The 15,403-nt window shown below is 43.0% G+C and overlaps 1 protein-coding gene across 1 annotated transcript in view; it reads left to right on the top strand.

Moving 5' to 3' along the window:
- The window catches only part of LOC134587171 (adenylosuccinate synthetase isozyme 2), an 82,531-nt gene that overhangs the window by 55,344 nt on the left and 11,784 nt on the right, over positions 1-15,403 (top strand). The window contains exons 10-11 of the mRNA XM_063443359.1: positions 1,841-1,965; positions 3,155-3,252. Of these exons, the coding sequence (XP_063299429.1) occupies positions 1,841-1,965; positions 3,155-3,252 (223 nt within the window). The remainder of the gene's footprint in view (positions 1-1,840; positions 1,966-3,154; positions 3,253-15,403) is intronic.

The raw sequence follows: 15,403 nt of genomic DNA, 5'->3' as shown, positions 1-15,403 counted from the left end.
GGATATAGATGAGTAGACTTTTTGGTAGAAGTAGGTGCGTCCTAGTGTCTTAGGGTATTCGCATATATGAAAAACAAGGAGACAGGGGCAGCCAGTAGTGCAATAAGTCTAAAATCCAGAGGGTAAAATAATAGTAGAAGGTAAAGAACTCACATTTAAAAGAGTTATGGCCAGCTCTGGTTTGAAGGGCGTACAGCGATATAATCCTCGTTATTGTGGGATATGTGAAGGGAGTGCTTCTGTCAACACAGTCTGGCCATCCAAGGCTCTAAATAGGGATAAAAAGAGGCGACAATAGTGCTCTCAATTGGATAAGAGTAAAATAATACTTACAAGTGTAGAGCAGAAACTCTGCTCTACTAAAGTCTACTCATCTATATCCCATCAAGCACTGTCACTCTACTGAGACTCTTTTGGACTATTTTACGCTATTTTATTTATTTATTATTTGTTACTGGCGCAGCCCTACCCCATTTCTTTGTATTTTCCCATCTGGTGTCAATAGCATGTCCCTTCAGGCTTTTCAATGTAGATAAAAGACAGTATTTATATTGCTGCTTATTAGCGCCTCTAGTGTCCGACACTCAAACTGCCACTAGAGGTGCTTTCTATTCTAGTGCTGCACAGTGTGCCGTACCTATTTTCAGCGTCATCACGCTCTGCATAGTGGCGCTGAATGTTCCCCAAAGAGATGCAATGATCTATGAGGAGATGCAGGTCAGTGCATGCGCAATAGCCTCCCAATGCTTTCCTGTGGGAAAGCAATGACTTGGCTAAGAAAATCAAGATTGATTCTCAGCCATGGAGGCCAGTGCAGCCACGGCGTGGGAAAAAAAGTTAGTAAAATCTGCTTTCCTGTGTAATTCGAGGGGGACTGGTCAACTAAACGCACATGCTCACAGGCAGACTCATACACAGTTTTTTTGGTTTGTTTTTTTTTGCCATTGAAACCTGCTCAGCCTCCTTACATTTTATAGAGCTGGAGTGGATAGTCTTTCCCTGGGGTCCACACATTTCCTAGTCGCCATTGCAACCTGGCGCCTGGGATTTGTTGAGCCCTGGTTTACATATTAAAATAAAATTGTATATAAAGTGATTTCTCTGACGGCCACTAGAGGTGCTTCCTATTTTAGTGCTGCACTGTGTACAGCACCTATGTTTGCTAAGCACTCTCCATGGAGATGCATCGATTCAGTGCATCTCTATGAGGAGATGCTGATTGGCATGGCATGGCATTTTGATGCGCAATAGCCTCTCTAGGGAAAGCATTGGTTTACTGGGATTGTCAAGATTGACCTCCGCCTTGGATACAGGGCCAGTCACGGCTAGAGTAGAGCTGCGATGGAGAACAGGTAAGTAAAGCTACCTTTTTATTCCATTCTGAGAGAGGCTAGGTACCTAAACATATAATGCAACACTATAGTGTTATGTAAGTACTTCTGAAACGAGTGCTACATTTAAAATTGGTGCAGAGATGAATTGCTTGATTGCTTATGGTTTTGCTCCATATGCTACTCTGTTGGTTAATCTTTACCACTAGGCCAATTCTTTCTAAAACAATTGTTTTGAGCCAAAATTACTTGTAGCCATGTTTTTATAAAAAATTGCCTTACTTGGCTAATATACGCATGACATCGTCCTTCCAAATGTTTGGCTGATATGTTATTAGAGGTTAGTGCTTGTGTTGGTCACTGTGCTGCAGTAACTGTTACTCAATTACATTTAAGTAATGTACTCCTCCTAATTAATATGTAAACCTATTACAAAGAGACCTTGTATTTAAAGATCTAGAAATATCCCTCGTTTTTCAGTTTTGTTACTATTCACTACTTCAAATTAGGACATTGGAGATCTTTTGCAATCACGTGGCCATGAATTTGGTGTTACCACAGGAAGGAGAAGGAGGTGTGGATGGCTGGATCTAGCTCTGCTTCGATATGCTCATATGATAAATGGGTTTACTGCGTAAGTTATTTAGTCTATTGTAGCTTCCGTTTTACAATATATTGTATCATGTTCTGCTGTAGTGGTTATGGTACCATGATTGCTCTGGCTGCTTACCATGTTGTACCTGCAGCCCCTGGTTATGGTCTTTCCCTTAGAAGAATCTGGTTGGCTCTGCAAAAACTAGCATGCCCAGCATGATTGAATGAGGGCATCTGTGGAGTGCTCTCTGCGATATGTGAGGTCCTGTACGACCATCCTAATGGAGAACAAAAGCAAAAACTGGTGCACTGGGTACCTGGCAAGACCCAGAAATAAATGCTTGACTACTTACTTTGGGAAACAGATTACATTTCTGGCACTAAAACCAGTACAGTAAACTGTAGTGGTTCCAGTACTTGCAATGTTCCTTAACATGTGCAAATAGTTTGTATTGTTTTCAAGCACAAGCCAATGGTTATATGCCACCTGTTGCTGTCAGAAGTATGGCTTTTTTTTTTTTTAACCAAGAGCCTTTGAGCAGATAAATTTGTCCAGACATAATATGAAAAAGCTTAAAATGGTAAAACTTCTAGATATGATTTGTATCTTGAATAGATGCATGAGCATGGCCTACAGAATGATGGCAGACCTTCTTGCATTAGAGTCCACAGACAATGCTCATTGCATTCTCTCTGCGCTGGATCGCTCTCCGCCTCTTCAGGTGGAACTAAAAGAGCATTCGTGGTGCACATGCATTAGGCCTTTCCCATAGAAAAGATTGATTCAAAGCTATTCTATGGAAATGCAAAGCTTGAGGACGTCCAGTGTCGTTTCACAGAGTTAAACTTCCTTAAAGGACAGGAAGCATCTGGGAGAAAGCCACTTGAGGCAGTTTTAACCCTGCAATGTAAACATTGCAGTTTCTCTAAAAGGGGACAGAGCCATAGCACCCAGACCACTTCAATGAGATTAAGTTGTCTGGATGCCTATAGAGTCCTTTTAGTCTTGGCATACCCATTTAGTCCTACTACACTAGTTCAGAGAGTATTTCATGAATTTTACAACTGGTCTAAATTATTTCAAAGGAAAAAAATGCATAGTAATGTTGGTTTAAACTTGGATAGAATTATCTACATTTTAACGATTATTGAAATATAGCAATAATGGTACAATATTGAATTTAGAAATACCTCTTTCCTTGTTTAAAATACACATGATTTCTGAACAGGTTGGCTCTTACCAAACTTGATATTTTGGATGTATTTCCTGAAATCAAAGTCGGTGTTTCCTACAAAGTAGATGGAAAGACCATACCCTATTTTCCAGGTAAGATTTTACAAATTAAAAAAGTTTTTCATATGCTTGTGGCTCCATAGATGCTGACAAATGTTTTTTTCCTAAGTAGTAGACAAATGTATTGTCACATTTATTCACTTAAAGATATGAGTGGGTGAAGTGGTTACTGAATACCTACAACATTAATACCACTTTCCAGTGAAGTTAAAGGGATACTAAAGTCACAAAAATAACTTTAGCTTAATGAAGCAGTTTTAGTGTAAATATCATGCTTCTGCAGTCTCACTGTTCAATTATCTGCCATTTAGGAGTTAATCACTTTTTTGTCTGTGTACACCGCCCTATCCACACCTCCATTGACTGTGACTGATACAGCCTGCACTTTGAAAGTTTTTATCTCCTTCTCTGTAAATTAAACTTTACTCCTGCAGGGTATAGCAAGCTATTGGCAGAGCTTGTGTTCTCCCTCTCCCTCAACACTAAAGAAATTACACTGCTGCAATGTAAGTGTAGAGCCTTTATAACAGTGTAAATTTGCTGTACCCTCAAAATAACTCAACACATTACCATTAATGTCTAAACCATTGGCAACAAAAGTGAGTACACCCTAAAAGTGAGTACACACTAAGTGGAAATGTCCAAATTGGGCCCTATAACCCTTTTTCCCTCCTCGGTGTTATGTGACTCGTTAGTGATGCAAGGTCTCGGGTGTGAATGGGGAAGCAGGTGTTAAATTTGGTGTTATCGCTCTCACACTCTTATTGGTCACTGGAAGTTCAAGGGGTGGGGGGGGTCAGCCTGTCAGTGCTCAGATCATACGCCGTACACTGCATCAAATTGGTCTGCATTAAAGCCTCTTCTAAAGATGATGCACAAGAAAGCCTGCAAACAGTTTGCTGAAGACAAACAGGCTAAGGTCATGGATTACTGGAGCCTACCGTCAAGCATAGTGGTGGGAGTGTCATGGTCTGGACCTGCATGAGTGCTGCCGGCACTGGGGAGCTACAGTTCATTGAGGGAACCATAAATGCCAACATGTACTCTGACATACTGAAGCAGAGATTAATCCCCTCCCTTAGGAGCCTGAGCCGCAGGGCAGTATTCCAACATAATGACCCCAAACACACCTCCATGACGATCACTGCCTTGCTAAAGACACTTTAAGCCCAATTTGGAAATTTCCACTATGGGGTGTAGCAAATTTGCAGCAAATTTACACTGTTATACAGGCTGTACACTTACTACTATACTTTGTAGCAGTGTGTCATTTCTTCAGTGTTGTCATTATATATATATTTTTATTTTTTTCCCCTTCGTATAGTGGCAGTACTTACAAGTGGGATGTTCCTTATGATCTTGGACAAGAAGCTCCCCCTTCTTTGAATATTATAGCTGTGCTCCGCCTGCTGCCTCCATAAAACCTGCAAGCCAGATTCACACACCAGTTCTTCTTGTCCCGGCAATGGGACGGACAGGTTCCCCAGTTCTGGTGGAGAAAGGTGCGGTCAGCACAGGCTGCTGATCGGGGGGGTGAGTGCCCGATAGCTCCCCGGGCGGGAACTGAGTGGCACAGTACTTCCGGTCTCGCGTTATGGAATGCGACCGGGTACTTCGTTTTTGTGGCTTTTATTGTGAGTTTCCGGGCGGTCCTCCTCAATGGCATTAGGCATACGCACAGAACACAGAATCGCGCTACTGTGCATGCGCAAAAATGTGTTTTGGCGCCACATTTAAAATTTAGAATAAAAAGCTGTGCAGAACCTTTCTGACCCCAAGGGTGGGTGTACAGTCCTGGTTCTTAGTGTCACCAGCCCTCCTACACGGACCTTAGGTGATTTAAGGTGAGATTTAACTCTTTAAACTCTCCTTTTATTCACCTATAATTTTGCATGCTCCTATTTATTTATTTTTTTATTTCTGGTGTTTCCACAGATATGTCCAGTCCTATATCTCCGGATAAAACGGATAAAGACAAGATGTCAACATCTGTTCCCAAAAAAGCCACAAGCAAATCTAAGCACTTATGTTGTCTGGAATGTGCTGTACCTCTACCTGACGGATGTCACAAAAAGACATGTAATTAGTGCTCTACAGAATTGCTAGAAAAAGCCAAGCAGACTGATCTGGCATCCTTCCCGGGCTGGTTTCAGGAAAATTTGTCCCAGACATTTGAATCTTTTAACCCCTTAAGGACACATGACATGTCATGATTCCCTTTTATTCCAGAAGTTTGGTCCTTAAGGGGTTAAAGATGCTGTGAAGAAAGAACCGGCTGCCTAAGAAACGTAGGAGGAATAGATCTCCTTCTTTGTCTGACATTTCTTCAGGAGAATGCTTTTTCTTCACCTTCTGCTATATCCAGCCTAGCTTCAAGTGTGGAGGAGGGCTTTCCACCAGAAGAGCTGAAGAAATTTATTAAAGAAGTGACGACAGCTGTACAAGAAACCGAACCTACCAAGGGTAAGGTTAAAGGTTTCCCGATGTCACCTAAAATATTGGATCTCCTTCATAGAGAATGGAAGAATCCTGAAAGACGTGCATTTATTTCAAAACATTTTAAACTGCTTTTCAAGCTACAGTCTGAATATCTACTTTAGGAAGATCTTCCCATTTTTCTTCAGATTGCCCAGCTGTCAAAGAAAACCACTATACCCATTGGCGAAGTCTCAGGACTTAAAGACCCAATGGACAAACGAGCCGAAACTTTGTGTAGAAGAATCTTCCAAGCCGCAGGCTACCAGTGCAGAGCCGAAATTGCAGGTTCAGCGGTTCTCAGGGCTCAGAGCATTTGGCTACAATCCCTGGAAGAGTCTCTTATGGGAAAATCCGATACAGATCCTTCCTATCTTATGTTCCTACTGAAATTATCCAATGAATTCCTTTCGGATGCCTCTGAGTTTCTTCGTTTATCAGCAAGAATTGTGGGGTTGTCATCAGTGGCCAGAAGAGCGCTTTGGCTACGAACATGGACAGCTGATTCAGCTTCTAAGGCAGCCTTATGTGAATTACCTTTTGAGAGGAACAAACTTTTTGGAACTCCTTTGGAAGACATTATTAGACAGATGTCGGAAACAAAGAAAACCCTACATCTGGAATCAAGAACCCAGGGATATAAAAGATTTCAGTACAAGGGTCAGCGGTCCTTTCGTTACCAAGGGCGGTTTCGCAGGTTTCAAAAACATGGTGGAAACAGCAGCCAGTGGGCTAAACAGGAATCCACCAGGTAAGACAAAAAAGGAAGTTTTGACGCCAAAAGAGTGGGAGGACGCCTTCGGTTCTTCGCCCACGAATGGAAAAAGAGTACATCAAATGGGTGGATTATAAGAACAGTTTCAGAAGGTTACAGAATAAAGTTTTCCGCAAGACCACAACCATCCTTCCTACTGTCAAGCTATCCTTCAAGGAAAAAAAACAGAGGCACTCCTAACAGAAGCTCTTCTTCTTTGAAGAAAAGATGTGGCAGAGAAGGTACCCAAACGTTGGGAATTTCAGGGAGTTTACTCACACCTGTTCCTGGTTCAAAAACCAGATGGCTCCTTTCGGCCGATCCTAGACCTAAAAAAAGTCAACACCTGCATACCGTACCAGAAGTTCCGTATGGAAAGTATTCTGTCTGTAACGCACATTTTACAAAAAGGAGATTACATGGCAAAATTAGATTTAAAAGATGCTTTCCTCCATGTGCCGGTTTCAGAATCTTCCCGGAAGTTTCTCAGATTTGCGGTTCTAACAAGAAGGTGAAGAATTCTCCATTTCCAATACAAGGCTCTACCCTTTGGCCTGTCCTCAGCTCCTCGAGTTTTTACGAAAATCCTGGCACCCATAGCGGCAGTTTTACGTCTGAAAGGTATCTCGATTGTTCCATACCTTGACGATTGGTTCTTGAAAGCCCAATCAAAACAACTGCTAAAATATACCGTATTTATTCGAGTATAACGCGCACATGTGTATAACGCGCACCCCTAATTTTCGATTAAAAATCGGTATAAAATTTTATACCGATTTTTAATCTAAAATTAGGGTGCTTGTTATACTCGAATAAATATTCGAGTGGGTGCTCGACAATACCGACCGCCGGGCTCATTACAAGCCCGGCGGTCCTGGGGGGGCGGGCAGCAAGCGTTTACTCACCTCCGTGCAGCTCCTCCAGCTTCCCAATGCAAATCTCGCAAGACCCGCGGCCAGCTCTGACGACGTCAGAGCGTCAGAGCTGGCTGCGGGTCTCGCGAGATTTACACTGGGAAGCTGGAGGAGCTGCACGGAGGTGAGTAAACGCTTGTAATGAGCCCGGCGGTCCTGGGAGTATATTTATTCGAGTATAACGCGCACCCCTAATTTTAAATTAAAAATCGGTAAAAAAAATTGTGCGTTATACTCGAATAAATACGGTAATCTCAAGATTGCTATGAAGGTTTTAAAAGATCACGGTTGGGGGGGGCGGGGCCTGACAGCCAAGATGGCCAGTCGCACATCCTACTAGCTCCTGCAACAGGGGGGCCAAAAATGTCGATAACGCCAGATCCACTAGCGATAGCGGCAAACGGTGTCCGGAAACTAATGCAGGACGACCTAAGCGACAAATTGATGCCTGACCGGCACCGGAGAACCGCGGACAAAGCTGCACTGGCCATGAGGCCTAAATCGGAACACAGCCTGAGGCCCGGGGGAGATGGTCGACCTCCCGGCACGGGACAGGCTCACTCTGCAGCCCTGCTACCCCCCCCCTCTGGACCGGCAGGGGTCATCCCGGTCCTCGCTGAGGGAGAGTACAGCCGCATTACCGCCTGCCACAGCGCCAAAATCCACGGGCAAACGAGGCCTAGCCAAGATGGCGGCAAAGAAACAGCCCAAGCGCACACAGCGTGTACTTATTCAGCCGCCAAAACACATGCAAGAATTCTATGACCGGCTATGCACTCACCTCTACACGCAACTCAAAGCCCGGAGACAACTGTACAGTCAGGCGGTGCGAGGGGTGATGGCGTGGATCCGCCCGGCTATCCGACGTCGCCTGCGGGGGAATCCCCCTCGTGTCGCCAGAGCAGCCCCTCGATGGAAGTGTCGACAGGGTTCGGCGAGGCTGGACAAAGCATCTTGTTTCCCAGACAGCAACACTCTCACTCTCAAGCGGCAGCACGGGGCCCGCCGACACCCAAGATCTACCTGCCACTCTGTGCTCCCAGCAACGGCCGACCACCACGGCGAAACCCAGCACACAAGACGCCCTAACACCCACTGCGACACTGCCCACGATGAAGCAGGGCCGTTGTCCGACGATCAACACCAACAGAGAGCCCATCCACCGCCAAACAAGGAGGGGATTTCGGGGGGACCCCCATCCTGCTGCGCAGGTCAACACAACTGCACCCCGCCAAGCAAGCGAGCAGCTCTCGGACGGGGCACCCCCATGCTGGTCAGGTCTGTATACCCGGTGGGCATAGGCTGAAAAGGTCTACTTGCACAGCAGATGGCCCTGGGCTCCAACCTCTGCATCGGGCACCTTGCGGGACACTGCAACCGCTGGTACTAACTCACCGCCCAGAAACTCACCTTACAATAAAGCTCCCTACGGAACTGTGGACTAAATACTGTAATTTAACTCACCTTAAGAGATGATCTTGCTTTCTCTGTTTGACATACTGGGGGCACACAAACATACCTGCTTGAGACCGGACAGGCGAGATTGCTGACTAATCTGTGTCCACATTAATTGTTTTTTTTTTTTGTTTTTTTTATTAAATAAGCACTGCATTAGTACAAATCTCCATACGTTTATTTGTTGTTTAGAATAGTCTATATTAGCTACTCCATCTAACACACAGATAGCAAATAGGTCCCTCCTTAATGCATATCTTTACTGACTTGATACCTACTAATGTCTCAGCTGAGCAGCTTCTCTTTAGGAGCATCACCTGTCTGTACCTACTATGTCTCCCACGCCTGCATATCAACCAAGTACCATGTTTAATATGCCTCTGTCGCCCACTATGTTTATATTTTTTAGTTAATCAACTAGTTAATCGAACCACTGTTTAAATACTAAAGCGATGGCATTCTATATAATTATTAAACCCAAGCTACTGTTACCAAGCGACGAATAACTCAAAATGACAAATGTCTATAGATAAAGCGAGTGATAACAGTATTGAAGCGAGTGATAACAGTATTGAAGCGAGTGATAACAGTATTGAAGCGAGTGATAACAGTATTGAAGCGAGTGATAACCGTATTGAAGCGAGTGATAACCGTATTGAAGCGAGTGATAACCGTATTGGAGCGAGTGATAACCGTATTAGAGCGAGGGATAACCGTATTAGAGCGAGGGATAACCGTATTAGAGCGAGGGATAACCGTATTAGAGCGAGGGATAACCGTATTAGAGCGAGGGATAACCGTATTAGAGCGAGGGATAACCGTATTAGAGCGAGGGATAACCGTATTAGAGCGAGGGATAACCGTATTAGAGCGAGGGATAACCGTATTAGAGCGAGGGATAACCGTATTAGAGCGAGGGATAACCGTATTAGAGCGAGGGATAACCGTATTAGAGCGAGGGATAACCGTATTAGAGCGAGGGATAACCGTATTAGAGGGAGGGATAACCGTATTAGAGGGAGGGATAACCGTATTAGAGGGAGGGATAACCGTATTAGAGGGAGGGATAACCGTATTAGAGGGAGGGATAACCGTATTAGAGGGAGGGATAACCGTATTAGAGGGAGGGATAACCGTATTAGAGGGAGGGATAACCGTATTAGAGGGAGGGATAACCGTATTAGAGGGAGGGATAACCGTATTAGAGGGAGGGATAACCGTATTAGAGGGAGGGATAACCGTATTAGAGGGAGGGATAACCGTATTAGAGGGAGGGATAACCGTATTAGAGGGAGGGATAACCGTATTAGAGGGAGGGATAACCGTATTAGAGGGAGGGATAACCGTATTAGAGCGAGGGATAACCGTATTAACCTTGAACATAGATGGTATGCTCAAACCTTGTTTTTCTCCTTTGTCCCTCTTCTACTAACTTTTCCGTGATATGTACGTTTTACTAAGCTTCAATTTCAATAACTTGTTCACTGTTATCGTTGATTGCACGTACTAGTACGCATACTTCTATAAAAAAATGTGCAGATTAAACCTGTCATGGCGATGTAAACGTTGATATACCTGTGACTGCTGTCGTGGCATAACAGGATTGCCTGTAACCCATAATGCACAACAAAAATAAAGAATTTAAAAAAAAAAAAAAAAGATCACGGCTGGATCCTGAGCCTAAACAAATCAAAGTTGACTCTGTCACTGAGTCTAGAATTCTTGGGTTTTCTGGTAGAATCACAGTCCCTGTCTCTCTTTTTCTACCAATAGAGAAACAAATGAGGATTTTAAAAGCAGTATCAAAGCTGCAGAAAAACCTAAGCTCAATCTGGGATGCTATGAGGTTACTAGGCCTCTTTACTTCTGCAATCCCGGCAGTTGCCTGGGCAAAGGCAGAATCAAAACCTTTACAATGGGACATTCTTTCCCAATGGACATAAAAACAGGAAGATCTAGACCAGGGATAGGCAACCTTCGGCACTCCAGATGTTGTGGACTACATCCCCCATAATGCTCTTACACCCACTATGCTGACAAAGCATCATGGGAGGTGTAGTCCAAAACATCTGGAGTGCCGAATGTTGCCAATGCCTGATCTAGACTCTGCCTTTCACCTATCCGAAGTGGTGAAAAAGCAACTAAACTGTTGGAAAGACAGAAGCAACATTTCAAAAGGCCTATCATTTGCACAAAAACAGCGGATTACGATAACCACAGATGCTTCCCAGACTGGTTGGGGTGCCCATCTAGGTTATCCGTTCCATCAAGGTCTTTGGAACAGGGAAGAGGCATGCGCTTCCTCAAATTTCAGGGAGTTAAAAGCAGTATGGAAGGCTCTGGTATCCTTCAGTTCAGTCATCAACAATCAGACCGTGAGTATTCAGTCGGACAACGCCACTACAGTGGCTTATTTAAATCACCAAGGAGGCACAAGGGTAAAAGCTCTACAAGATCTCTGCTACCGTATGTCTTGGGCCCAAGCGAATCTTCTCGCAATCTCAGCTACCCATATCAGAGGGTCTCTAAACGTTTTTGCAGACGACCTCAGCAGAAGTCATTGGTCTCAGGCAGACTGGGCACTATCAAACCAAGTTTTCTTGGAGCTGGTTTCCCCCTTCGGCAGGCCAGAGATAGAATTGTTGGCCACAAGGAGAAACCGAAAAGTACAGAGATTTGCTTCTCTCCAAGCAGGAGATTACCCAGATGTCCTAGACGGTCTATCGATCCCTTGGAATTTCGACATGGCTTATGTTTCCCTCCTATCGCTCGGATTGTTCAGAAGATAAGATGGGAGAAGGCAAGAATTTTAGCAGTCCTGCCCTTCTCGATGAACAGGAGTTGGTTTTCAGAAGTGGAAAACATGACCATCTCACGTTGGCCTCTCCCAAACTCTTCCACCATTTTAGAGAATGTGACTCTTCCTGTAGAAACCCTGGAAATGTTTCACCTGACGGCATGGTTGCTGCGAGGATGATCCTTTAAGGACATGGTCTTTCAGACCATTTATGTGACATCTTGTTGTCTTCTGTCCGTTTGTCCACTTCGAAGATCTATTTCAGGGTTTGGATGAAGTTCAGAACCTGGTGTTCACTTCGTGGTTCGGATCCTGCCAAAGCATCTGTCCCGGAAATTCTTGCTTTTTTGCAGGATGGGTTTGAAGCCAGCCTAGGGGTCTCTACGCTCAAAGGCCAGATTTCAGCTCTAAGTCACTTCCTTGTTTTTACAGCAATTAAGAAGTAATAAAACTATAATTATAAAGTCTGCGGAAAAGGGAGGAAGTATAGTGGTGCAAGATTCAGAGATGTATATAAAGGAATGTTATAGACAACTTCAAGATAAAAACGTTTATAAAACTTTAGAAAAAAGACCCTATAGACGAAATAAAAAAATCTCTGTATGAATTATTGGATAGGGGAAAAGAAGACGGCATTCTGAACGAGGATGAATATAAATTTTTACACAATGATTTTCCGAGAATGCCAGTCTTCTATACCCTACCCAAGGTTCATAAGGATAAAATGACCCCCCCCCCCCGGAATACCCATAGTCTCAGGGATACATTCTATTTCAGCCAATCTCTCTAAATATGTAGATACATGGTTGCAAGATTTAGTTAAAACTACACCTTCTTATTTAAAAGATACGCTAGATGTTATCAATGTTTTAAAAAAAGTGAAATGGAAAAGCTCATATATATTGGTAACATGTGATGTATCGTCGTTATATACCTCAATTCCACATGTACAGGGTTGTCAAGTAATAGACTCCCTAAACAGATCTAAGAAATTTGCAAATGAACATGTAGACTTTTTAATTAAGAGTATTAATTGGCTTTTACATAATAACTACTTTTTATTCAATTCTCATTTTTACTTACAGTGCCAAGGAACGGCTATGGGGACCAGGTTTGCCCCCAGTTATGCGAACTTATACATGGCAGGCTGGGAAGAAAAATATGTGTATGAGGGCCCTGAATGGGGGGCAAACCTGGTCCTGTATTATAGATATATGGATGATTTAATTTTTATATGGGATGGACATGAAGAAGCTCTTAAAGTGTTTTTAGATAAATTAAATAGTAATAACTGGGGTATCACTCTAACCAGTGTTTTTAGTAAGACTAATATTAATTATTTAGATTTAGAAATATACATAGAAAATGATGAGATTAAAACTAAAAACTTTTTTAAGAAAGTGGATGCTAACAATTAGGTCTTGTACAATAGTGGCCATTATACTCCTTGGCTTAATAATATCCCTAAGGGCCAACTGCAAAGAATTAGGAGGAATTGTACAGATAAGGATAAATTTGAGGAACAAGCCAAGATAATTATAGATAGATTTAAGCAAAAGAAGTATCCTCAACAAATTCTGAAAAAAGCTTATAATGAAACAAACTTAGAAACTAATCAGCTATTGAGCAACCATAAATAAGTAGGAAATCTAAATAAAGAAAGAGAAATAATATTATCCCTAGTTTTTGATTTTAATCAAGAGTGCAATAAAATTAAATCAATAGTAAACAAACACTGGCATATTTTAAAGAAAGATAATGAACTCAGTAAAATTATCCCGGAGAAACCTTTTTATTACATTTAGAGGAGCACCGAATTTTAAACGAATCCTCACTTTTAATCACCCTAAAAAGGAAATTCCCAAGACGTTTTTAGATTAGATAATAAAAAAGGATTTTATTCTTGTAATAAATGTGCAGGGTGTAGGTGCAGCAAAAATGCTACTCTGAAGGGGGTTAGTAAATTTAAAAATAATACGAAAGATACTGAGTTTTATATTAAAGATTTCATTACGTGTTTTGGCAAAAACGTAATTTATTTATTAATATGCCCATGCGGATTACAGTATGTGGGGCGGACTATTCGCCCACTTCACAAAAGAATGTATGAGCATGTAAATAATATTGTTAAGGGCTATGATAACCATAGTGTTTCGGCACATTTTAAAAAATACCATAACAAAGACCCTAAAGGTCTAGCATTTCTGGGAATAGAGAGAGTGAAGAAATCATGGAGAGGGGGAAATCATATTATTGATATAGGTAAAAAAGAAATGCAATGGGTCCATAGGCTAAAAACATTAGAACCTAGGGGGCTCAATATAGAATTTGATTTGTTTAATTTTTTAAGTTAATTTTGGTATATGGTATTAATTTATTGCTCCACATAATATATTGTCCCCTTTTTTCCTATTTTTTAGATATACCGTATATACTCGAGTATAAGCAGAGTTTTTCAGCACATTTTTTGTGCTGAAAAACCCCAACTCGGCTTATACTCGAGTCAATAGTCTGTATTATGGCAATTTGCATTGCCATAATACAGACTGGGGCTGGCAGAGCTGTACTTACCTTTCCTGCAGCTCCTGTCAGCTCCCTTCTCCTCTGCGCCGTCCGTACAGCACCTCGGTCAGCTCCCAGTGTACACTGGGAGCTGACAGAAGAGCTGCACGGACGGCGCAGAGGAGGAGAAGAGAGCTGACAAGAGCTGCAGGAAAGGTAAGTACAGCTCTGACAGCCCCCTTCTCCCCCCACTGAACTGCCAATGCTGGACCACCAGGGAAGGAGCCCCCCTCCCTGCCATGAATCAAGCAGGGAGGGGGGACGAAAAAAAAAAGAATAATAATAAAATAAAAAGTTAATTAAATTAAATAATAAGAAATAATAAATAAAAAAAATTAAAATATATTTTTTTTAAAAAATAATAAAATTGCCCACCCCCCACCAAGGCTCTTCAACACACACACACACACACACACACACACACACACATACTGCACTCATACACACGCTGCACTCATACACACACACACGCTGCACTCATACACACACACACGCTGCACTCATACACACACACACGCTGCACTCATACACACACACACGCTGCACTCATACACACACACACGCTGCACTCATACACACACACACGCTGCACTCATACACACACACACGCTGCACTCATACACACACACACGCTGCACTCATACACACACACACGCTGCACTCATACACACACACACGCTGCACTCATACACACACACACACACGCTGCACTCATACACACACACACACACACGCTGCACTCATACACACACACACACGCTGCACTCATACACACACACACACGCTGCACTCATACACACACACACGCTGCACTCATACACACACACACGCTGCACTCATACACACACACACGCTGCACTCATACACACACACACACACGCTGCACTCATACACACACACACGCTGCACTCATACACACACACACGCTGCACTCATACACACACACACGCTGCACTCATACACACACACACACGCTGCACTCATACACACACACACACGCTGCACTCATACACACACACACACACGCTGCACTCATACACACACACACACACGCTGCACTCATACACACACACACACGCTGCACTCATACACACACACACACGCTGCACTCATACACACACACGCTGCACTCATACACACACACACGCTGCATTCATACACACACACTGCACTCATACACACACACACACGCTGCACTCATACACACACACGCTGCACTCATACACA

This window comes from Pelobates fuscus, chromosome 2 (assembly GCF_036172605.1).
Source record: "Pelobates fuscus isolate aPelFus1 chromosome 2, aPelFus1.pri, whole genome shotgun sequence".
Lineage (NCBI taxonomy): Eukaryota > Metazoa > Chordata > Amphibia > Anura > Pelobatidae > Pelobates > Pelobates fuscus.
This window is presented reverse-complemented; position numbering and strand designations above follow the sequence as displayed.